General features: G+C 42.5%; 5 protein-coding genes across 7 annotated transcripts; 3 read left to right on the forward strand and 2 right to left on the reverse strand.

The window, feature by feature from the left end:
- Positions 1-348: 348 nt before the first annotated feature.
- Positions 349-2730, forward strand: LOC115737521 (mitochondrial arginine transporter BAC2-like). Of its 2 annotated transcripts, none has more exons than XM_030669682.2 (2): positions 349-823; positions 1834-2730. In XM_030669682.2, the coding sequence occupies exons 1-2, from the start codon at positions 590-592 to the stop codon at positions 2533-2535; spliced, it is 936 nt and encodes a 311-aa protein (XP_030525542.1). In that variant the 5' UTR covers positions 349-589; the 3' UTR covers positions 2536-2730. The 2 variants fall into 2 exon arrangements, with proteins under 2 accessions (XP_030525542.1, XP_048129716.1); XM_048273759.1 differs by having other exon boundaries at positions 2008-2730.
- A 708-nt stretch (positions 2731-3438) lies between these two features.
- LOC115737522 (pyridoxal 5'-phosphate synthase-like subunit PDX1.2) lies at positions 3439-4710 on the reverse strand. The gene is made up of 2 exons (XM_048273746.1): positions 3557-4710; positions 3439-3469 (listed from the first exon to the last, which is right to left on the reverse strand). Exon 1 carries the CDS (start codon positions 4522-4524, stop codon positions 3601-3603), a length of 924 nt encoding a protein of 307 aa, XP_048129703.1. The 5' UTR covers positions 4525-4710; the 3' UTR covers positions 3439-3469; positions 3557-3600.
- A 2595-nt stretch (positions 4711-7305) lies between these two features.
- Positions 7306-9585, forward strand: LOC115737520 (putative Peroxidase 48). Its single transcript, XM_030669680.2, has 4 exons — positions 7306-7736; positions 8103-8291; positions 8413-8578; positions 8729-9585. Exons 1-4 carry the CDS (start codon positions 7371-7373, stop codon positions 9205-9207), a joined length of 1200 nt encoding a protein of 399 aa, XP_030525540.1. The 5' UTR covers positions 7306-7370; the 3' UTR covers positions 9208-9585.
- A 1400-nt stretch (positions 9586-10985) lies between these two features.
- Positions 10986-11865, forward strand: LOC115737525 (60S ribosomal protein L37-3-like). Its single transcript, XM_030669688.2, has 4 exons — positions 10986-11060; positions 11162-11297; positions 11405-11506; positions 11632-11865. The coding sequence occupies exons 1-4, from the start codon at positions 11058-11060 to the stop codon at positions 11676-11678; spliced, it is 288 nt and encodes a 95-aa protein (XP_030525548.1). The 5' UTR covers positions 10986-11057; the 3' UTR covers positions 11679-11865.
- A 1373-nt stretch (positions 11866-13238) lies between these two features.
- LOC115737517 lies at positions 13239-21158 on the reverse strand. Of its 2 annotated transcripts, XM_048273724.1 has the most exons (16): positions 20419-21158; positions 19557-19689; positions 18701-19094; positions 18433-18610; positions 18214-18353; positions 16923-18135; positions 16719-16819; positions 16400-16544; positions 15949-16017; positions 15654-15699; positions 15265-15527; positions 15108-15187; positions 14885-15020; positions 14311-14497; positions 14116-14198; positions 13239-13599 (listed from the first exon to the last, which is right to left on the reverse strand). In XM_048273724.1, the coding sequence occupies exons 2-16, from the start codon at positions 19558-19560 to the stop codon at positions 13465-13467; spliced, it is 3174 nt and encodes a 1057-aa protein (XP_048129681.1). In that variant the 5' UTR covers positions 19561-19689; positions 20419-21158; the 3' UTR covers positions 13239-13464. The 2 variants fall into 2 exon arrangements, with proteins under 2 accessions (XP_048129681.1, XP_030525536.1); XM_030669676.2 differs by lacking the exon at positions 19557-19689 and having other exon boundaries at positions 20419-21157.
- Positions 21159-25320: the final 4162 nt, after the last annotated feature.

The following is a 25320-nucleotide window of genomic DNA, read 5'->3' on the forward strand; positions in this document are numbered from 1 at the left end:
CGAATAGCCACCGTTGGCAATTTTGTTTCGGCTTCTTCTCACCTCTATCCCTCTCCCTCTCTCTAAAAGGCCTCTCTGGTGTGCTGCAATTACTTACTACTGGCCTTCCAGTTGAGGTCGATTCTCTCTCTCTCTCTAGCGAAAAGAGTGATAAGGGCAAGAGGGTTGGGCTGTTAAGTCCGGGTTTTGTGTGGTAAGAGGAGAGACCTACATAACGAGGAAATTTGAAGAAATCTGCGAGAGCACTTATCAAGAGAAAACAGAAACAAATCTGGTGTCTATCCTCTTCTGGGTGAGTCTCGTTTCTTCATTAAACACACAGAGAGAGAGAGAGAGAGAGAGAGAGAGAGAGAGAGAGAGAGAGAGCGCTTATATATCGCAACGTTGGTGAAAGATATCTAGACCCGAGAAGGGTGGTGATGTGATATTTGTTTCCTGAGACAGAGATAAGAGAGAGAGAGAGTGTGTGTGTTTGATCCGTGTACGCGAAAACAAAAAAGGGGGTGACGAGTATATGTCCGCGAGAGGTAAAGATGGATCGAATGAGGGAGATTATATATCGTCGTTTGCGTTAGTATAGTTGTGGAACATGGAGTTCTGGCCGGAGTTTCTCGCGAGCAGTTGGGGCAGAGAATTTGTGGCTGGCGGGTTCGGGGGCACCGCTGGGGTGATCTCCGGTTACCCTCTCGACACCCTCCGGATAAGGCAGCAGCACCTGGGGTCGGGCTCGGCCGTCAGCATCCTCAGGAAAATCATCCACGATGAAGGGCCAGCCGCTCTGTACCGGGGCATGGGCGCACCCTTGGCTTCCGTCACGTTTCAGGTCAGTCTTAATCGACATTTTTTTTTCTTTTGGTAGGATTCTAATCGACACTAGTATCATGTACAATGAATCGTATGTCTGAGCCCCAATGTCTTTTGTTTATCTGGTTATGCGCTTTCTTAAGATTCATGTCCTTTTTGCAATGGTTTTAAATGTGCTGGGAGAGACGAATGATTCTCATGTGATTTGACGATTTCAAGATTTCTTTTTTTCTCCCTGAAGAGCATGAATGCAGAGTGATTAGAGTGCTGCGCTGTTGAGGAAATCACCAGCACGGCTGATTCTTAGCGCTTTTTTTTTTTTTTTGGGTGGAAAGACTGGAAGAAAAGAGGAGTTCCCCAGTTTTCTTGATCTTCCTATATCACTTGGTTATTTCTAATGGAGAAATTAGGTAGCTTAGCTTATCGAATTGGATTTGCTTTTTGGGTTGTGATTACATTGAAGTGTCATCTTCCACTCGGACATTTGTGCTTTTCTGGTTTTATATTCAGGAATGTCGCTGTCCACAAGATAGCTAAGAATTTCCACAAGAACTCTGTTTTTCCATTCAGCAGACACATTAGGTGCCAGGAAACATCATCATCGCGGAGAGTTATTTTCGTGTGGGACTAGGCTATGTCATGGTCTCTTTCCACGGTCACCATTTACCTGTCAGCAATCAAATCTCATAGCACGGTGACAATGGTGTAGGCTGATGACGTGATTCTTCAGAAACTATTTTCTCTGTGCTTATGTTTGAAGTATGTTACATGCTTGTGATGAGAAAGAAAAACTTAGCGAGTATGAAATGACCCGTCTAAGCGCAAGCAAGAGGAAGCCAATTCTCAAGTTGAAGCGTATCTTTTCAAGCAATTTTCTTCGTACCCTCGAATGATAAGAATCGTTTAGTACCCAAGGAATGTTCGTATGACCGAAGTGAACTAATTTCGATCAATAGACTCGGTTTTACAACAATTTTCATGTGCTTGTTTTACTTTCGTATTCTGAGACAATATCCCTGCATTTCGCAGAACGCCATGGTATTCCAAATTTACGCCATCCTTTCTCGAGCATTTGACTCGTCTGTTTCGCCGAAAGACCCTCCTTCATACAAGGGTGTTGCTCTGGGTGGGGTTGGCACTGGGGCTGTACAGAGCCTCATCCTCACCCCTGTAGAACTGATCAAGATTCAGCTTCAATTACAGGACAGAAAACACGCCCAAACTCATCAACAGCAGCATCACAGGGGACCGGTAAGTGTCGCCAAGTCCATATACAAACGCGAAGGGTTAAAGGGCATGTACCGCGGACTAGGGATCACCGTCCTTAGGGATGCGCCTGCCCATGGAGTCTATTTCTGGAGTTACGAGTACATGAGAGAGAAGCTCCACCCAGGCTGCAGGAAGAACGGGCATGAAAGCTTAAGGACGATGCTCATAGCAGGAGGGCTAGCTGGAGTAGCAAGCTGGGTTTTTTGCTATCCATTGGATGTGTTGAAAACGAGGCTACAGGCTCAGTCCCAACTATCCCCGACGAAATACAATGGCATAGTTGATTGTTTCTGCAAGAGCGTACAAGCAGATGGGTATGGCGTTCTGTGGCGAGGACTAGGGACTGCAGTCGCCAGAGCTTTCATGGTGAATGGTGCTATTTTTTCTGCTTATGAGACTGCTCTTAGGTGCTTGTCCAACAGCAAGGACCACACAAACAGTCAAACAGAAAATGCCACTTAAGTGTGTACAAGTTAGCACAGCTTTGTCTTGGGGTAACAGACCACAGATAAGCCAGAGAGTATTGTCGTGTCAATGAGTTCACATACATTCAACATTGTGCCCAGATACTCACAGATTTGATAGATGGGATTATGTCAATCTTTCATCTACTTGAAACTGCAGTGCTTTCTCAATGACATACAGAAAATTTGCAGCCAATCTAAGCTAACAATATTGCCGATCTTCAAGGTTATGCAGCAGGAAACCCCAACTTCGACTAATTCTACCTAACAGCAGCTCTCATCCATTCCAAGATAGAGACATGAACTCGTATTATGCGGCAGGGAGATGTACACATGGCTCAAGAATGAGGTAGTTCTTTCTGATAATTGTCACACCCTCTCGTGCTTGTTCTTTCTGATGCCCCTGCATCAACCAGTCATCTTCCATAACTAATTCCACATGCCTCTCTAAGCTAGTGTTACCTACAGGCAAAAAGTATCTACCTTTATTCTATTGCTTATTGTAACAAGCAAGAACTCCCCTAAAGGACGCAAGCGAAAGGTGCAAGGAGAAATTGTCATTAATAAGATTGGCCTATTACTGAACTGCCGCAAGATCGATGAAACAATCTGCATGTTATGCCCAACAGACAAAGCAATCCAAAGCTATCTTTCAGGCACATCCGTGGTCATGCCCAGGTAGAGCAATGGATCCATTGAAACCCCTTGCTAAGTCTCCTATTTCTCAGTTCTCACCAACATCTCATTCTCATCTTCAGAGGACCAGCATCGAATAGTGAACACAACAACGCCATTCCTTTTTAAATTGGATCATGACCATTATATTCCATAGAACAGAATACACACAGCAAAATGGCACTGGTAAGGAATGTACTTGGCCCTATTTGATTCATATCATATGTCAAACAAGAAGATGTACCTGTATTCCCTACCCGAAATTGTTTCCACAGCAGAATTATACAACACGGAAAGAAAAAAGGAGCAGCAAATTCATTGAGACTCTGTAAAAAGCCCAGTACCTCTGTAACAGAGTAGGCATATACTTTTGGCAAGAAAAACTCAGTTACAACCCATCCCCGGCCTCAAATTGTTCGATCCTCTCCTGACCGAGATGGAGCCCTGCCATTCCTTCCTCAAGCCCGGAGCATGTCTCCGCCAACACGTGTGGATCCGTGTAATGCCTCACGCCTCGGACAATGCCCTGCACGCGCTTATATGGATCCGAGCAATTGAAAACCTCGGAACCCACAAATACGCCGTCGCACCCCAATTGCATCATCAGCGCTGCGTCGGCTGGAGTTATGATCCCTCCAGCCGCAAAATGGACGACGGGGAGGCGACCCATTTGCTTGGTCTGCGCCACGAGATCGTAAGGCGCCTCAATCTTCTTCGCGAATGCAAAAACTTCATCATCGTCCATGTTGTTCAAGACCCTCATCTCCCCCATCACTGACCTGACATTCTTGACCGTCTCGGCCACATTCCCGGATCCGACCAGATCGCCCTGCGTCCTGATCATCGCTGCACCTTCTCTCACTCTCCTCAACGCCTCTCCGAGATTCTGGCACCCGCAGACGAAGGGGCTCCTGAAATTGTGCTTGTTGATGAAATTGTCGTCGTCAGCGATCGCGAGAGCCTCGCTCTCGTCGACGTAATCGACCCCGATGGCCTCCAGGATCTGGGCTTCCACGAAATGCCCGACGCGGGCCCGCGCGACGACCGGGATCGAGACGGCGCGCTTGACGTCCTTGACGAGGGAGGGATCGGGCATGCGCGAGATGCCCCCAGCGGGTCCGGACGGATCGGAGACGACGACGGAGCAGGCGCCGGCCTCTTCGGCAATCTTGGCCTGCTCCACGGAGGTGACCTCGAGGGCGGCGCCGCCGCGGAGCATCTGGGCCATGCCGACCTTGAGTGAGAAGGGATTCTTCTTGGTGTCGGCGACGACGTTGCTGCTGTAGACGGTGACGACGCCTTCTTCCGCCATTGTCTAGATGCTTGTGGGAATGCCGGAATCGGAAAGTTTAGCGCTTTTTCTCTCTCTTCCCCGAAGAACAAGGCGAGCAAGAACTTGGGTCGGGATTGAGGATGAGGACGGCCAATATATACACCAGAAGGAGGAGAAGGAATGGCGGTGGTGTGGAGTCAGTTCGAGAAGATTCGAGCGAGCTTCCTGTGGAAATTTGGCATTGCGTGAGGGGCATGACAATGGAGAGAAAGAGCGTGGGGCATACCTCCTTCAATCCCTTCGAAACTGCTACCCACTTCCATTTCCATGGCATATTCTCTCTCTCTCTCTCTCTCTCTCTTTCTCTCTCTCTCTCTCTCTACTGTTCGAGTTCGTTTCATTCTTTAATCGACATAAAGTCAAGACATTGATTTACCGTCTTTCCTAATCCGATTGTCCTTTTTCTCTCCTTCCCCGTCGAAGATTGCGGTCGGGGGAAGGCAACCAGACCATCCCTCCATGGTCGCTTTCCGTCGTAAATTGGAAAACCTTTTTAAAAATATCATAAATTTATTATAAAAATTTGTCAAACTTATTATACGGATACCAATTTATTTCGACTAATTTTAACCAATCATATATAAAATTTTTTTCTTTTCCCTCTCTTTAATTTTCTGCCATCGGCAACCGAGGGATTTTGCAGTTCTCCCTAGCGGTCGATGAGAGCATGTAGGCCCTCACTTGCGGCGTACAAAGGTATCACCCAACAGTAAAAGACCAGGAAAAGAAATAAAAGTATAAAAAAAAATCATAATATGATTTAAAAGAATTCAAAATTCTTTTTTTTTAAATGGAAAAATTGTCCTTACGATTGCTAGGTGTGAGCAAAAAAATTAGGATCCATCCGAATCGGACCGCACCCTACCCAACTAGTTGGTTTTAGGTGGTTTCCATCGGATATTGATTCGGTTCTCGATTTCAATTTACTGAAACCGGCGAGTGTCGGTTCGGTTCCCGGTTCCAAGGGGGAACCACTTCTCCGGACTAATCGGACCGGACTTATTTATATAATATATATGTTTTTTTTAATTAAAGCTACCTATCTCAAATATATATAAAAAAAAAAAAAAGTTGCTTCTGATTACCCCAGTATAAAGCTGGAGACTAGGAGTCGAATTCACGAGTCCACACTGGATTCTCGTGATGAAGTAGTTGAGCTTGTTCTTAGTGTCTGGGGCTGCACGAGTTGAACTTATACAACTTGGAAAGATTTCTGAAAGGTTTTCATCTTTCTTTTTTCCCGTCCTTTGATGTTTTTGCGTGTTACTCTCCGGCTTGATGAAGTGTGACATATTTCCTTATTCTTTTGCTTCATCAATCATCCGATGTTCATTGACGCAAATGTGATATTTTTCTATGAATTTGTCTAAGAAATCAACAAGGGCACCAACGCTCATGTCTATCTCTTTCTCTCATGGGAAATTGAGAATGAATCCGTGGGTTCACTCGCATACAGGCTTTTTTAATTGATGTTAGTGCGCGATACAACCGCTTCCATGGGCCATCCGAGAACTGGATTAGACCGATGGTTCGTTTCTCGGGTGGGTCCATGAAACAAGCGGGTGGGAGCGAGTGGTTCATGGTTTCCATTTTGCGAAATTGGTCCCTAATAGCTGTCATGTAAGATGGCCAACATCCATGTGAGCGATTTATAGTCAAAATTGGTCGGAAATACTATGTTGACAAATTATCAGAAGATTAAAGATTATATTAGTGAAATAAATTGCTATTCTAGCTCAAGAATAATTATGGTAAGGGTCCTAAAACTTATTGTGATAACGAACTTAAATTTTAAATTTTAAATTTCTTGTGTTTAAATCTTAAAATTTGTTGCAATGGTCGATTTTAGTCTTCTCAATGGTTCTATCATGTTTTAATACATGGGAAATTCACAAGACCATTTTTTTATGGAAAAATTATCAAAAAAATCCTAAATGTATTGCAATTTTGCTAATTCAGTTATATAAATTTAGTCTTAAACCTTTTTTATTTGTGCCAATTCAATCCATCAATCCAACTCTGACCGACAAACGCCGATGTGGCACCGACATGGCAATATTTATAATATTTTAATATTTTTTAAAATAAATTTATGTTAAATTTTTTGTTTTTTTTTTTCTTCTTCTTCCTCCTTCAGCCTTGTCCATCTCCACCGGCCAGGTGCCGATCCGGAGACTAGGAAGAAGAAAAAAAAAAAAAATAATTCGAAAAAAAATTAAAATATTATTAATTATCAATGTCATTGTCGGCCATTCAAAGTTTATCGGATGAAATGAATTAACACAAATGCAAAAGGTTTAAAACTAAATTGGCAAAAAATTCGACAAAAAAAATGGCAAAAAAAAAAGGTTTATGATTAAATTGGCTCTATTGCAATACATTTAGGACTTTTTCGATAATTTTCTCATACATTTATTATGACTACTTAGAATTGAAGATATAGGAAAAAAAAAATTGCATTTTTCCGTTCATTTGAATGAACGGAATGATACGAGTTAATTGTTAAAAAGATTTTTAGAGTTTAATTGTCGCTTGAAATCTAACACAGCAGCATTTAACGAACTTCCAATAAACGCCGCCGTTTTTATCACCTCCCTTCCCGCTAAGTTTAACCTTCTCAAATCCTCATTCCCCCCCCCTCTCTCTCTCTCTCTCTCTCTCTCTCTCTCTCTCTCTCTCTCTCTCTCTGCAAAACAGATGATCAAGAAGCTGCATAACACAGGAATAGAATCAAGAAGCCACAAAAGAAAAGTAGGAAAATCCTCACCGACCCACCACTTAAAGAGGGTTCAAAGAGAGAATCGAAGAAAAAAACAAGAAAACCAATGGACTGCGTCAAGAAACTGAGCCTCCTGACGATCTTGCTCTGCATCTACATGGCCCTCACCAACCCGAACGCCGATACCGCATGGAAGAACTCGCCCTCGCCTTTCTGGTTCCCGCCTCCTTCAGACTTCGCCAGGAATTTCTCGTCTCGGCTGATGTCGTGGCCTGGACGGTACACCGGCGACCCCTATAGAGCTGACTCCGCGGGGCCTTACTCAGCTGAGTCGCTCGAGTACGATTACTATCGCGAGTCATGCCCACAAGCCGAGAAGATCGTCCGAGAGGCGGTACGGCGAATTTACGGCATTCGCTCCGATGTTGCTCCCTCGCTCTTGCGGCTTGTCTTTCACGACTGCTTCATCGAGGTGACGAGTTCGACTGCCATTCTGATATCTCATTATCTCTGGCCTGGTCGCAAGATCCAATTACCGTGTTTGAAGAATTCTTTCACAATGCTATTTTCCATCTTTTTCTGTCCTGTATCTGGTGTTTTTAGTAATAACTGTGAAGTCAATAGTGGGGTCTTGCTCCATGTCTACATCGCTCTGTTTCTTCAGCGATTCGGGTGTAGTTGCAGCTATTGGAAATTCCACTCCTGTTGGGTGTTTTATTCATGAATCTTCATACTGCTTTCCTGTTGAATTTTGGGTCTTTTTCAAATTCATTCCTTTGATCTTAGGCGTGACCATCTGAAATTTATACCATCTCTTGCTGAAACGAAACTGACGCAGGGATGTGATGCTTCTGTTTTGTTGGACTCGACCGAAGTGATGGATGCAGAGAAAGATACGCCTCCAAACGAGACACTGAAGGGTTTTGAGATCATCGACGTTGTCAAGGCCGAGATCGAAGAGGTCTGCCCCAGCGTCGTATCGTGCGCGGACATTCTTGTTTTGGCTGCCAGAGAAGGCCTTCTCATGGTAATTCGCTAAAACAGGACTCTGCAACGTGCAAAACTCAATATACGTGATAAAACGTCATCAGTTTTTCGGCAGAATCCAAAGTTGAGATTTTTGGGGTTACTGATTTGTGGCATTTCAGGCTGGAGGTCCATTCTATCCGCTGAGCACTGGCAGAAGAGATAGCACGCGTTCATATGCGGATCTAGCGACTTATCAACTTCCTTCACCATATGGAGATCTCTCGGACACGCTTGCATCTTTTGGATCAAAAGGATTCGGTGAAAGAGAGATTGTCAATCTGCTCGGTATCTTGCTTATCCGATTATATGTTTGCTTGATAAGTGCTTTCAATCTTTGTAACGCCTTATCGTGAAGTGGCCAATTTCTGAAACTAGCACTTACGTGGATGTAATCAATGGTTTGCACTAGATTAACTCAGATTTTATATTTGCCAGGAGCTCACAGCATCGGAGTGATTCACTGCAAATCATTCCAGAGCCGTCTCTACAATTTTTCCGGGACTAGCGAGCCTGACCCATCTCTAGATGTCGGATTCCTCAACCTAATGAGATCCAAATGCAGCAAGAGTCTCTCAGCGCCTCCATCGCTGTCTCCGGCGCCATCATCATCCCACAGCACATTTGGCTTCTCGAGTTTGACATCTGAAGAGCCCGGTATAGTGATGAACTATGAGGGGCCAAGTTCTGGTTTCGGGACTCAGTACTACCGGAGGCTGCTGCAAGGTAAAGGGGTTCTCTACGCGGATCAACAGCTCATGGTAGGAGAAGAAACCGGGAGTTGGGTCAGAGCATATGCCTCGGATGTCTCTTTGTTTCGCAGAGACTTTGCCGAGACCATGATGAAGCTGTCGAACCTCCAGGTCCTAACAGCTCCCAATGGTCAGGTTCGACGCAGTTGTTCAAAGGTTGCTTGAGGAAGAGAAGACAGAAGAACGGTGCTTTACCGCACTGTCAGCTTGCATCATACCGAATGTGCTCGAGTTTTTCTCTTTCTGCTACCGGGTTTGCAGATTGTAAATGAGACAATTTAGGTGCTTGAATGAATCCTCTAGTGAAGAAGTCTTTTCAACTTACAATTGTACCAATAATAGCTACCGAGGCAGTTTTTTTCATTGAAGACAATGGAGTTATACCTCTACTCTCAGGATGATAATGGTCTAAATTTGAGCTAATTAAAAGGATAACGAGAAGATTACATGGCAATGTCCGAGAGAGCATAGTGAAACTCCGCAAGTGGTAAGAACTTCAGGTTCATTCAAGATGGGCCAAACTCAAGTAGTTAGAGATTGGATCGGAAAAGAAAAATCCAGTCGGGATTACTACAAATCGATCGAGTAGAACACAGAAGACCACGGGAAGAGCAACAACACGAAGCCATTGCAGATCCATCTAGGACTCCATAGAGCCGAATCTCCTCTTTGGGCTGTCCATCCTGGCAGGCTGCCGCGCCGTGGAGAACTCGGAGTAAATATCCATGAAGAACTTGTGGACAATGTCTAGGAACACTGGGCTTGTGAGGAGGGAGTAGTAGTGGAGAGCCTCCTCAAGGTCCAGGACATGTTCCACGTCGCCCGAATCCATCAGCTCCAACTCTTTCATCTTCTCTGCCAAGGCCAGGACTCCTCTGTCCTCATTTTCCGGGCTCGAATGTCCTTCGGATTTTGCCGAACACGAAGCCACCGGTCTCCTGACCTTCCCTTCTTGCACCCACCTTCTGTTGCCGGGAGCGTGCTTCCCGAATTTCATGAAGCTCCTGACATGTTCGGTTTGGATCGCACTCTTCTCCATCCTATTCACCTGTCTGTTTCGTCTAGATTGAAGTTCACTCTCCCATCAGGTTCTCTTAAATGGCCCCTGTTTTTTGCCGATGGAGAAGAAGAATCACGGGTTCATCAGATAGATTTCCTGGCATTAGCATTTTGTGGCTCTCGTGGCTGTCGTGCCGGGACGATGCTCGCCTCGGTGTCGCCATTCGCGAGGACGGTACTGACCCAAATCCGTGTGGATTCATGTCTCCCCCCTTCTGCAGATGGTGGTCTGCGTATACGGACAAGAGAGAGAGAGGGACAGCACGAGCTTGCAAGAGTTAACCTGGGAACAAAGGCACTGAAAGTCCAAACGAGTTTCTTTGTCCTTTGCTTGAAGTTTTCATTTTTGTCCCTTCCTCTCTCAAGTTCTCAATGTCAAGGGGTTCCAATCTCCTTCCTGACTTACATGCGTTGATGATGGTTTCATCATGACAGATCTGGGACCCACATCGACTAATCAATGAGCATTTTAAGAAAAGGTATTTACCGTTGTATTGTATCACAATCATTTTTCATTAGAATACATTTATTTTGTAAAAAATATTTTTTTAAAAATGATTGCTTGTATCTTTCGAAATAACCAACAACAATTTATTTCTTTATATTTTCACAATTTTTATTTATTTATTCATGTTTAACAGCGATATAACGATTATTTTTAGGAAAATATTTATCAACTAGTTAATTTTTTGCTAAACAAAACGCAGTCAAGATTAATGACAAAAAGGCCCGACCCAAGGGGCTGGCCCGAAAAAGCCCGGCCCTTACTCACACGCGAGCCCGTAATACTTTAACAAGTCCGCTTAGTAGATGGGCAATTCGCGGGCCTCAAGCCCAAGCCCAAGCCCAAGGCCAAACCCTAAACCCCTTCGATTTTTTCTCCTCGTATAAGTTCTCCACCTTGAGCCGCTTCCTTCTTCTTCTCTACAGCTAGGGTTTCGACTCCGTCTGCTTCAATGGTGAAACTCGTTCTTTCTATCCCTCTGCCCCTCTCTGAAATGGCTTGTTTTTCTGCGTGAAATTTCGTGCTTACAGGGGCCGATGCGCGTTGCGATTGCAGGGTAAGGGAACGGGAAGCTTCGGTAAGAGGAGGAACAAGACTCACACGCTGTGCGTGAGGTGCGGCCGCCGCAGCTTCCACCTCCAGAAGAGCCGTTGCGGTGCCTGCGGCTTCCCCTCCGCTCGCAAGAGGAAGTGTAAGCCCCACTCTCTCTCACTCTCTCGTGTTTTGTTTGGGTCGTTTCTAGGAGTTGTTTCAGTTCTGGTCGATTTTCGTTTGAGCGTGAGCTTGATGCGTGCTCAGATAATTGGAGTGTGAAGGCGATCCGGAGGAAGACCACCGGGACCGGTCGGATGAAATACCTCCGCCACCTGCCTCGCAGGTTCAAGAGCGGATTCAGAGAAGGTAATGGAGTTTTAAAGCCTGCCGATGCAATGGCTAATCGTTCGTTTTCCATTTCATTTTCATTCGGCCTACCTGGAGAGCTGCGTTAGCTAATGAGCAAGATGGTTGTGATTTGAATTGTTTAGGTACTCAAGCTGCGCCAAGGAAGCAAGCAGCCGCAGCTTCTGCTTGAGGCGTCGGGTCATCAATCATCCGGGCGAAGTTTGGGTACCTCGCCATAGATTTAAATTGCTATTTGTGTTTGGACAAGTTCAAATTTTGAGAACATCGTCGCCGATAAATTGTTGAGATTATGCTTTTAGTTCCTTCTGTAGTTGGATTTGAGTCTGAGGATGGGAAATTTTCAGAAATTTTCTATTGCTTGATGTGCCGATATGATCATCTCTTATTTTCTGCGAATGGGAAAGTCGTGATCCGAGAGTGGTTCGTCTTGTTATTGTTGCTAGCTATCCCAGTTACATGGAGTTAACATGGCTTAAATGGGAAGCAAAATTACATGTTTATGAGTGGAATGGTTGAAACATATTGAGTCACACTATGTGGTCGGAGCTATGTTGCTCCTCCTGGAGGGGATTTTGCACCACCTTTAAATATCAACCTTATGTGATTAAGTCAGTTTCAGTAGTTGGCTTTCATATGAATTTGTCGCACATGACCAAACTGTCTAGCTATGTTCCGATGGATCTTGAACCGCTGATCCATTGACATGGAATCTGTTTTCGTTGTGTGTGGATCGAAATCTTGGAAGATGTTTGCTTTAATCGCTGTAGAAACTCGAGTCTCATGGTTCCTATAGGCTGCTCTTCTACGTCAAGATGTCTAGTGACTTTGCTAGTGAAGTTATTCAACATTTCCATGAGATTGGGAGTTTGATAAATTGTAGAGCAGAACTTACTCCTTCGCACCTGCAGCTTATATCGATGGTAGAGTATGAGATTGGTTTGCGACCACCCAGCATCTGATAAGAGTTTTGAGGTTTTTGGTGTTGCTTTGGCTTGCGTCATTATGATTGCAATTGCATCATCAGAACCATTCTAGCTTAGTCGTGGCAAGGTTAATAGTAAAGACGGCATCAATGCTCCTCCTCCTTGAACCAACATAAATCCAACCACGAAATGTAACAAAAATTTGATTCAAGTAACTTGATCCTGCTGAGGGAATTAGTGATCCCTAGCTTTCCACTAAGGACACTTGCCTGACAACATATATTGTGATAAAGGCACTCCAGCAGCAGCAAAACCTATTCGGTTACGAACGAATCTCGGTGTCTTTGGTATTATGTTCTCTAAGGCCAGCGAAACTGCAAATTAATTCATTTTCTTAGAGGGATGGTTGTGGCGTCCATGTGAATAAATCACTTCGCATGCCTTCGGCCATTTGAGTGCATCCAGCATCCACGTTGGGGAGTTAGATTGCTAAAGCCGTTTATTCTAGCGTTTCAAGTTGAAATTACTCGTTCTCAAATCCTTCAGTCTCCTGCCCGGAAATTACAACGGTTTGGTCGGTAAAGGAATCGTGTTTAACCACATGCGGTCAAAGCAAGGAATTTTTTAGGACCGGTCCCGAGGTTGAACTCTTGTCGCACTCTTGGACACTTCATTGCAATTCTTCAGAGCCTCATCCTAGTAGAGAGCAAGACTCGTGCCTTGAGATTTTCAATGGAGACGCCAAGGAAATTGGGATCTATCAAAGCCATATTGCCACATAACCCACTACAAAAAAGGAAAGTTAACGGAAGAGAAACGAGAAGCTTTACATTTAGAATGCTGTACATCTTGAATAAAAACTAGATACAAAACTCACACCTCTGTAAGGAATACTTCGCTCCCATGGTCAAGGGGGAAAAGAAAAACTCTGGTGTAAAAGAGATGTGCAGACTAGAAAGGTGAAACAGTGTAAGAGGGAAAGAACCCAAATCTTTGCTCGATCTCGTAACTAATCTAGTACATGAATTTTGCCTAATCTGCTCTGTATTCTCCAAATTTATGTTTCTCATCATATAGCTGCTTAAAGACAGAATCCAGCTCCGGGAATGCTGATAACAGAAGCAACTCGAGGAGGTCGAAAGCCAACATTTTCAGACCCACGGATGACTGCACAGACATACCAGAGTTAAGTTACTGCAATATGCCAAGAACTTGTATCTAAAGCTGTTTCATAAGCAGGCTCATGTACACGACTCTTTCGATTATACCCCATCTGCCTTTATGTTCAGGCTCTCATAAAAGTTCTTTCCTTTTTTGGGGGACTCACCAGATACTTCGTAAAATTAATGAGAAACGTCCCTCCAGAAAGATATGACCTCAAATAATCATTAGGTGTTTCACCTCAAACAAAGGAGATGAGAGTCCATAAGAATTCGTCCCAAAAAAAAAAGTACATAAGAATACCTAAAATTGACCAGCCAACCATTTTAGGAGGAAGCACTTCCAATGAGAATTGGGCACAATAGCTCCAAATGTTAATATAAACATAATGCAGATAGAGTTGCTATATCTATTTTCGAATGATCGAGCGCAGCAATTGCCTTAATGAGTGCAAGCCCATTTAAATGGTAAGCATACCGAATACTGAACCACTACAATGATCAGAAACTTGCCATCGGTTACCTGAAGAAAGAAATAGAGATCCTTCGCACACTGTTCATACTCCTTACGACCAACAAGACTGACAATAGCTGCTGGTGCTTTATCTGCATTACCCAAAAAGTTCGCTTATGTTCCAAAACATCAGGCAGCTTTATACTGTATGGCGTCATATGGATCAACTCAGACTCTGTATAAAAATGTCAAAACAAAGTTTACCAATCATTATCTCATATACGAACTTTGCACGTAGTTCTGCTTCCAGTTGCTGCTGCTCATCACTCTGTCTAGGTGAAGACATTTCTGAGGACTGCTGGCGGCGTGGTGAACTTTGCAACGGATTGACAGGGGGAGCACGTCGTCGCTTTGGATGCTTGGTTATAAAAATTCCATCAGGCCAAAGAATCTGTTTCAATCAAACAGCAACTTGAAATGAGTCAATGCCACATATTCATTTAAGTAGTTGAGTGCATGATACATGAAGCTAATTCAAGCAACACCGTGTTAAAAACATGTTGAGACATTGCCCTTCACTCGTAAAAGGTTTGGTATTCTGTCCATTACTCACAGCATTAAGTTGTTAACGCTATTTACATAATTGAGAAAACTCCGAAGCCAATCCCTGCAACAATATGTGGACCAGGAAAGGCATAGACAACAAATTCGCTTATCCCATAATCCGAGTAGTACATGGAAGAATCAGGAGTACTTCTTCAACATCAATACTTTAACTTTGCATAAGGCAGGCAACACCTTTTCCCAGATTCTCAGAAACCACATGGTAGTTCCATACCTGCTCGAGACGCTTGATTCCGGAAGCAACAACGGCTCCCTTCCGAAGAAGCTGAATTTTCTCTATCAACCAGTCATCAAAGGCATCACCCATTCCTAGTTGCAAAACCTGTTTGGCCACCCAAAATGCCTTCCTCCTGTGATATAGTTTAATATCAACATTTAGTTCCGATAAATAAAGGGGGGATTTCACAAAGGAAAACAATCAAGCAACTGCAAAGTACCGTATCCATCCACCATCTTGAACTTGGAAAATGACGTCGACCAAATCTAACAATGGGACACTGAGATTTGGAGGGACCCACTACAAGATTGAGAATGTGGGGATTATATCAAACCGCAATTAATCATCTTGAAAAGGAGTATGGCTTTAGTTACTACCTCTGAAGGAAGGGTTGGGTCAGTGGCAGCATCAAGAAGTGCCTCAGATGTCTCTTTAGTGGTGTCACTCCCCCTGCTATTGGCAGTTTTATCTTGTGCATTCAGCCTGGAACGATCCACTGCAGGATCATGCTTCGTCTGCAATGGTGTCTCCTTGTTTTCGGGAACTATATTATCTCTTCTGGATGACAAGGGATTGATGGCTGGCCCAAGAAAACTTGAAACCCTTTTGCTCTTTTGAGAGGGCTTATCCTCTAGGTCAACTAGAAAGTCATCAAGCACCAGATGGAAAATGCAGAGTAGATCAGAATGCAGGAAAAAAAACCAAATAATCACAAAAAGCACAACCAATTTGCAGAGTTGAAAAGGAAAAGAACAGAAAAATACACCTGATAGAGTTTCAATGATGGAAAAGGAACTTGAGAAGTAATATGTCTGCGCCAAAACATTATAAATATCTATTTAGTCCTTTAATCAAATAGAGAGGGCAAAAATTAAAAGGAAAGAAGAGGGAAGGAATCAATTCACCATTCTAAGATCCAAACCCCACCCCCAAAACCCCGAGAGAGAGAGAGAGAGAGAGAGAGAGAGAAGCTTTAAAGTACAAAAAACAAAAAAATAAGGCTGAAGAGCCTTAGGAAAGGATTATGAGGTAATAGTAGTGCATGGAAATGGAGGTCAGACCTGAGAATCAACACTTAGAAAGTCCCAAACTTCAATAGAGCCAGAAATTGTTGGAAGCTGCATAAGCTTCTGAACAACATAAACATGTTTAGGTAAGACATAAAAACCACAAAAAAGAGAAATGGCTCTTTACAATGAAACACAGCTGAAATAAGATACAGAATGACTGTGCAAGTACTACCTGTATATAACTGACAACGAAGGTCAGGTCATCTAATTATGAAAAATAACTGCTTAGAACACTTTAAATAGCATAAAGCTTCTACCAACAATTAGTTGCCGAGATCATCATTGAGAAAGATAAAGAACCATAATTCTGATGAATTAATATAATATAGGACCAGACAACAGACAACCTATAGATTAAGCACTTCACGCAAATTCCAGATACCAGCCGGTTCTACCGTTGCAGCTTAAAAGCAAATGAAAGCCAGGGAGAAAGAATTTTGACCTTTAAATATTTGTCAAGTAATTTACATCTTTCTTGAATCAAAAGTATGTCCAAGCCTGTTGAGAGAAAATGCTTGGGTGGCAAATGAAGATTATACTCTGGAAACTCTTTAAGACGACGATGCAACTCCTCAAAATGCCGAAACCTATGGCAAACGTCAGTCAAATTTAGAAAGAGACACCAGAACATGCATAAGTTGACAAATTAGATCAGAAAATGACGCTGTGTAGAGATAATCGAGCTGAGGATACCATAGGCATAAGATATTGAGTTTACATTACACAAATTAACACGAAGTCCAGGGTGAAATTATTGGTACCTTCTTTTGATTGACCAGCTATTATTATTTACATCTGTGACAGATATGGAATACACAGCGAAGGTTTTAGAGCCACTTTTCACAATATTCGCACCCAATACCTACAATGAAACATGTGCTTAGATGCCTTTCCTATATCCTTAAAAATACCAGAGAAAACAAAACCACAGAATGCCAACATACACAACCAAACTTAATAAGTACCTCACATCTTAACTTCAGAAAAGAATCCACAACCAAGGAATTTTGCACAGTGGTAGTATTCGAAGTTCGACATTCTGGCAGGGATACTGAGGATGCAGAGGAAGAAGCAGCTGCACCACTGTGGGCTCTACCCAAAATTTCATTCTCAGAGTCATCACTAGAGGTCTCATCAGTCCCATAGCCTTTTGAAGTATTAAGTATGTCCCGTCCATCTCCAGATAAGAAGCTTGTTCTCTCAATTTCCTGCCAAACATGCACCTTTGTGCTGCTCAATCTAGACCTTTTCCTGCCCGAACGGGTACCAGAAAATCGTTGATAGCGAGGATGCCCTTTGCTAGTCTTCCTTGTGCTACTGCCTTCAAAAGTTTCTAGCGGATGATGGATGGGAGTAACTCCACCATTTCTCTTACTCTTGCCATCCCAAACTTTAGTTCCAGGAGAGTCAAGACCAGTAATTGTCTCAGCTTCTTCTTCTTCAGAAGTATATGAACTGCTCCCTGAATCAGCCTCCTCCAAACGCATGAGACTCTGGTCATCATCTTCTTCAGTTACAGAAATCAGTGAGTGACCTGACAAGTTCTTGTTTGGTTGGATGGAGGGATTCCCTACTGCAGAAGAGGTGCCACCTCCAGGAGGATTGCCGTTTACCACTTTGTCCTTTCCTTTGGGGTTGGACACGGATCTAGAATGATCAGTGACAACGGCCTTATTCGCTAAAGACTGCTGTGAAGCCTGTTCGATCAACCGATTTTCTCCCTCCTTCTTTCTGTAGTTTCGCCCTTTGGCCCACATGTTTTCAAAATGTTCAGGAGCAAGGGCTTGAGCTTTTCTACGAGAGATCACATCCAACATTTCTCCCCACTCCCCTCCAGAGCGGTGTTGTAACATACCTTTATCATCACCATTTTGGGAGTTTGCAGGCAAAGAATTCCATGAACGGGAGGATCGTGCGTCCATAGCAAGCAATGGATCTTTGGAAAGAAATGTTCCATTGATGTTTTCTGCGTTATGTGTGCTAGAAGCACTTTTGGATGGACTTGTTTTTAACTGCACGAGCTCAACACCAGTTACTGTAGGATCTAAGAATCTGGAGAAATGATCAGCTGAGACCCTTGTCCCATTTTTAGATGGCGATGCCTCATGAGCTGCGATTGCACCTTTATTAGCCTTGGTTTTAGAAATGACAAAAGCCTCGATCCTTTCATTGATAAACCTACAAAAAATATCCATACAAAATGAATAACAGACAAAATTAGGGGCTGTGCACTAATGAAAGCTAAGAGATAGTTGCCTTGGGTTAGCTAAGTTCAGGACTGGTCTCATCACTGCACAGGCAAGAAGCTCCCTGACAATGCATCTGAAAAATGAGCATTGCAGATCTTCGGGCTTGAATGTGAAAGTGATAAGTCCGTCCATTACATGTTGTAAAACCTGTGCTGGGAGAAAAGAAAGCATGAGAATAGCAAGGAACAAAAATATGTCTAAGTATAGGTGATATTAAGAAAGCAACCTTGTGCTCGGCTTCGATGGAAAATAATGCTGGGTGCAATTTATTTTCAGAAGCCAAGATACGCCTTAGTTCACCATCTAGTTGCTGAACAGTGAGATGTTCGAATTGTTGCTTTTCAATCTTTGCTTGTGTCAGGCGAAAGATCTCCAAATGTGTGCAGATGAGAGTGACAATATCCCTGCACCATTTAATGTCAACGATTTGAAAACCTGATTTTTGGAAACAATATTGATACAGAAAAAGATGAAGAATACCATGATGAGATTACCTTGTAAGAAGGTCGATTAGGTTAATGTTCCTCACACGATCTGAAAATTCTGCAAGAACATCATTGATGATGCGCACCAATTCCTCTGGGCCTTCTCTATCAGGTGTTAAACGAGAGTACCAAAGATCTGTGACCCACTCGGATACTAGATGCCTTGTAAAGCAATCCATTGCATCTTCAACTACAGGAGAATCCACTTTTCTTCTCCAGTTTGACTTTGGAACAACTTTAGGAGTTTGAACAGGTTTCTTCAGAGATGAAGCGGTGCTTGCAGGTTTTTTGCTGTTATATACTGCAGCTTTCCTTCGCATATCAAAATCCATTGAAAAATAGCGAAGAGCAATGATCAATGTTGCAGCAGCGGGTAAGTTAACCCACACAGAAGAGCTTGTCACTGAAAACAGAGATAAGATCAGTGAATGTCCCATCATAAGCATGGAGATGCAGCAAATAACAAATAATAGCAGAAAGAATCACAGCAGATAAATTTTTAACAATACCTTCAGTTTAACAAATTTCCAAATTATGAGAACACATCAAAGTTTCGCACAAAATCACAAGACTTGATTATTCCAAAACTCCACAAAGCTCCATTAGGTTTCAAGCTTTGATGCACCAACAGCAAGAAGGATGAAATGCTAGCTTTGCTGAAATGGTCGGAAATGACGGTATGAAGCAAAAGATGATTCTAGCAAGATATTTGCAAACTGTAAAAGTTATTTGAGCTTGTCCTTCTTTTTAATGTTATTGGTTGAGGCCCAAAACATTGCCAAGTCTTTGCTCTCTTAATGAATCTGCCAATTGGGTAGCTACACAAGTTTGGAGGGTTTATGTCCTCAAGGGTGAATTACTCACCCCATCCATTTAATTGAGAACTTTGTCAGAGAAGTATGTCAGTTTTGATCCCCCTTGAGAGGTTGTCCTCTGAACTCTAAAGCAATAAAGATGAAGTCTGATGCATTTCTGGCCAAAAATAGAATCCTCTCTCCCTTCATTCCCGTTGCCACAGTGAAAAAGAGCATCAATCTCACTTTTTCGTTTGATTGACAATGCTAGGAAGTCATCTACAAAAGTAAGGAAAATTAATTGCTGGGGTTTTATTTCAATGATTATTACAGATTATCAAGATAGAACTATGGAAGAGAATAAGTCAGCATCAATAACCTGGAAAACTTATTCGATGGAAAGAAGCTTTTGAAAAATATTTTTAGCCTACAACTCCATTATACAACAATTAGTACTCCTCCTTCCCTTCAGACCTACATTTCTAGTCTAGCTAAAATTGGATACCAGCTCACACTTACACAGTTAGAGTATAGAATCATATCATTAATTCATCCATTCATTGAGACATCGGATGAATGCCGTCCCTGAACCAATCCAGAACACCGTGTTCTGTCCTTTCCTACAATCAAAATTTATATCATGCAAGGTTCACACTGCATAACAGTTTTTAATGCTTGGAAATAGCCAAGAGACTGTTACTATACAGAAACACCACATTAGACGAATGAAATATGTATAAGAGACTACAGCCACCCGCCAATGGAAAGTTGCAATTCCAGTAGTGGAGGTGTTTTAGCAAATCGAGCCACAAAATACTCAATATTGCAACTCATGATGCATATGTACAGCCAAAATTGATTGGAAAAGGAATGAATCAACAACAACGTAATAACAAATCGATCAAATACATAATAACAACACGCAAGGCTTACAGGACATGAGGTATGACAGCCCAATGACGCATATTGCCAGAAAAACAATCCGCTTCTTGGCTTCCTCAGCCAGGTCTCTCGCCGTCACCTGCCTCGACGAACTCATTCTGCCCAATCACCTCGACGCTACAAAACTCATCAACAGACGTTGCACGAAATCTCGGACAGTAATAAAAGACACCTCAAAATCGAACCACCTCCGGCTCATATCGGCAACCGATCACAGCGAAAGCCATGCGAAAGCCTCGAACCGCTGAGCACCGAGCAATTGACGAGCAGGATCACGTAATGCGAAGCCGAAATTAGCAATCCGACCCGCCCGCGAGGCACCGATCCACAAATTAACTCCACCCCCGCGACACTCATCAGCCGACGATTCCCCGAAACCGGAATCGCAACAACCTCAAGAGCCGAGGCCCTCCGCCTCGATTCTCAACTCTACCATCGATCGCCGCCACAAGGGAACCGTCCGAAACACCCCCAAGCAGCTCGGACAACTGGCAAACTCACGAGCAGGATCGCGCGAATGCGAAGCGCAAAGTCAGCCGGAAAACGGAGGGCGGACGCTCGGCGGGAGAAGCTTCCAACAATGGACGATGCAGCACTAAGGAGAGGGGCAAAGAAAGTCGTGAGAGGAAGACGAAGAAGAAGAAGAAGAAGAGGCGGTTCAGCGCGAGCAAGGGACCGAGACTGTTAGGTTTAGAACCGGAAGGAGAGCGAATCGCAGGAGATCGACTGATTGCGTGTCTCGTATGGGAAAGAGTATAAAAATTCTCTCTTTCTCTTTGCACTTTTCCGGGCGTCTTTGTGTTTCGTTTTTTTTTATCCTTTTGATCTTTCTTCTTAATTGTTTTGCCTTGACTGGTTGGATATTAGCAGGGGTGAGTGGTTTCCGGTCTGATCCGATTCCCATAAAAAATCGGGAATCGGACCGCTTTATTTTTCTATTTCCGATTTTGAACAAAAAAAGTGAATACACACTTTGATAGAAGACGCGATCGAGCTCGAGGTCAAAGAAACAAGGATCGATGTACCAAAAATTCAAAGAAAAAAGGCTTTTTCAATTGGTGTTTTAGATCGAATCCTAAATGACCTAAACCTAAACAAAAAGTAAACGTTAGGCTTATTTTTTTAAAAAAAAAATTTTAAAAAAGACCGGTCCGATCCGGTTCTAAGCCCTTGAACCAGGAACCGGATCGCCCGATCACCGATTCCAATTTTAGGAATCGGGAATCGGACCAGATCTCCCTAAAATCGGGAACCGAACCATCGGTCCCGATCCGGTCCGGGCGGTCCTGATCTGGGCGGTCCTTTTTGCTCACCCCTAGATATTAGTCAACCGCCCTTTATTTTGATCTTTCTCTTTCTACTCAACCGCCCTTTATTTTTCTTTTCCATTTTGCTGGATGGAGAGTACATTTCTTTTTTGGAAAAAAAAAAAACAGCTTTAGCGAATAAAATATATTAAGACTTTTTCTCGTGGTATGTCTTGGTTGAATACAACATCAATAGTTTTCAGCATCATGTACCTCGAATTTGGAAAAAAATTTGAATAAAAATCTGAAATGACATTTTTTTTTCAAATAATAGCATGAAGTGAACTTATTTTCAACGAGGACCTGAAGTGGCCACGTCCGTATCAAATAAGAGCTTCAAGTAGCCATGACGGTTTCAAATAAAGGCCTAACCTTGCCGATCGGCTAAATATTCCGGTCGGTCAAGGTCATTTCGTCCGAAGACAATTATAACCCTAAACTATTTTTATTTACTTTTTGTTTTTTATTTACTTTTTTCTTATTTCTTTGTTTTTATTTGCTACGGTTGGTGACTCGACGAGAGCCTAAGCAAGACCTCGCCTGCTGCGGGTCTCTTAGGGCTCTCACCTGTGGCCAGTGAGGGCAACCCTCCCCCCAACCCTCTTCCAGCATCATTGGTAGTCGGTCTTCTAGCTATGGCGAAAAGAAAAGGAAAAATAAAAAAAAATAAAATGCAAAAATGCCCTTAACCAATTGAAAGGTCTAGGCCTTCTTTGAGACAGACATGATCATTTTAGACCCTTATTTAAAATAGGGTTCACGTCATGCTTTTATTTGAGAAAATGATAGTACTTCATATCTTATTTGAAATAAGATCCACTATAGCTACATGACCTTTATTTGAGAAAATAAAAGCACTTCAAATACTTACTTGAAAATTTTCCTTGAATTTAAATTAGCACTTCAATATTAATTGTAAAATATAGCCTTATTATGAATTCATCCATATTAATATTTCGATATTAACTACCTCTTCATTTAATAGTTTAAATTTTCAAAATAGTCGACAGTGGTTTCGTAAAATGTTACATCATCCATTAACGTATTATAAGATTCATCATTCGCGTCTTCTGACAATCGTTTCATTGGTACGAGCATTACTAATTTGACTCTAAATCAGGTTTAAACTAATGTAAAAAGGAAGGAAAAAAAAAAGAAAATGGAAAAGAAACAGGCAGAATTTAGCCAATTGACTTTCTTTTTCATTGGATTTAGGAGACTTTATTTTCTTTTTTCGGTCAAAGGAATTAGGAGACTAGTAAGAACTCATTGTGCTTTTTCTTATGATGGTGATGGTGATGATGATGACGGAGTGTTTTGAGCTGCTGCTAGAGGATCTGCACTGTAAGCCACGTGGCCCTGCTCTTGAATACTTCGACTGGTTGGGGGTGGCCGCCATTAGAAAAGCTTAGAATGAAGACATGTCGATGTGAAGTGAATGCCAGAGCCGCAAATGCAGATTTGCAGATCTAAGACGTTGCTGCTACTTGCTGCTTCATCTTTTTTTTCTTTTTTAATTTCTCTCTATAATTTTCACACTTAAATTTTCATTATCTGCTATCTGATACGTACCCCACGTGCATAAAGAGATCATAATGGCGAAATTTTCTTTCGAGGGAGAGGCCCTGAAGTGAAGGGCGGGAACGAGTTTGGTATAACGAGTGTGTTTCGAGTTGTCTATTACAATTCTCCGTGTTACCTCCGCAACGCTTCTGCATATCCTGTAAGTGGTACTAGAACAAGATTGTGCACTCTACAATTTATTTATTGTTTTGATTATTGAGTGTTATTTTAGTGTCCGATCACCCACATGATCACATTCATAGGTTAAAGCACGAGGTTTCTACATATTATATACGAATTATAAACTTGAGGACCATATTAAGCCAATGTGCAGTTTTTTTGAACTTTTCATAATTATGATATTGCATACGAATAATTGAGCTGTATAATTGATTTAGCTTGTTACTTAATTAAATTAACAGCGTTAGTTTATGTATTTATGTCATTAAGACGAACGTTCTTTTGTGAAATGATCCCAAGTCATAAATCTAACCTTCGAGATGCATCCATCTAGGGGTGATCGATTTTAGGGTGAGCTGTTTCCACCCTAAAATCGAGAATTGCCTACTAAGGGCTGGTTCGGAAAAATTAGAATCCAGAATCACCCCTTGGTTCATGGACCCACCAAACTTCATGCGCCAGCGACTTGTTTTCCAGCAAGCCATAAGTAGGTCCTCCCAAGCTTCTTTTTTTTTTTTTTCCCAACAAAAAAGAATGCCCTGTTGTTTGTAAAGAAACTTCAAACACGTGCAAAGAATGCTCCACTCTCCGCTTTGTACTTCGAACAGGGAGTAGATTGACAAAACTAAAAAGGGGCAAATGTTAGCAATTATAATTTTCAATTTACAGGAAATGGAAGTGATTGATAGCGTGAGAGGGAGGCGAGGCCACTAGTTGTGTCCACGAGGAACGACCAAAGGCGCGGCCATGAGTCGATGGGAGTTGAGAGTCGAGAGACGAAGGGATCGAGAGAGTTGAGACAAGAGCGATCGAGATGAGACCATACGACCGACGAGAGAGATTAGGGATTTATAGCTTTAATTTTCCTTCAATATATATACACACATACACACACACATACGAGGTTAGGGATTTATAGTTTTAATTTTCCTTCAATATATATATATATATATATTACAAAGTCCGGTTTGGATGTGTTGGTTGGCAGTTCCACACCTGTAACTGAAAATTGAATCAGCACCCTCCGGTTCCAATTTATTTGAATAGGAAATTGGACCGCTTCTCTTGGGACCCATCGGTTCAAGGCGGTCCAGTCCAATTATGGGTGATTCGATCTGATTTAGGCTATTCAAACGGTTCCCTTTGCACACATCTACACGCACCTCACTCTTTTCTCACAAGACCTAGTTTTTCCCCCAAAAATCTACCACCACCACGAACACCACTATTGCCATATGGATTGAGCACCCAGACCACTACCAACCTCGGCAACTACTGTTAGCTTGCACTACTGCCCCATGGTCCCAAACCATCATTATCGACATCACACGACCACCCCTTCCTTCCACCACCACGATTGAGGTTGTGCGATCTCCTTTTTAAGGGCGGGACCTATCATTGGAGGTCACAAAGAGAGAGAGAGAGAGAGAGAGGGGATACGACGACGATGATAGTGGCAGGGAGCAACAAATACAAATGTCGACATAAGCAAGGATGGGTGTCACATACCAATTAGTTTGTTTTATATGTCCCCTAAACATTGCTCTAATATGCAACGTTGTCCATGAACTTTTAAGCATTTTCTTTTATTCCAAAGATTGTATTAAAAAGTTGACAGTAGTTCAAGGACCACATTGAATAAATTAAAGCTTAGGGATGATATTGTGCATTGAGTTATGATTTATGAACCACATTGCATAGATTAAAAGTTGAAGGACGACATTACATGTTAAACTATAATTCGTGGACCATTTATGCTATTATCCCAAAAAGAAAAATGAAAACAAAACAAAGAAAGTTTGTTGACTAACAACAGGAAAAAAAAAATTATGTGGCAGTTGCT

This window comes from Rhodamnia argentea, chromosome 2 (genome assembly GCF_020921035.1).
Source record: "Rhodamnia argentea isolate NSW1041297 chromosome 2, ASM2092103v1, whole genome shotgun sequence".
Lineage (NCBI taxonomy): Eukaryota > Viridiplantae > Streptophyta > Magnoliopsida > Myrtales > Myrtaceae > Rhodamnia > Rhodamnia argentea.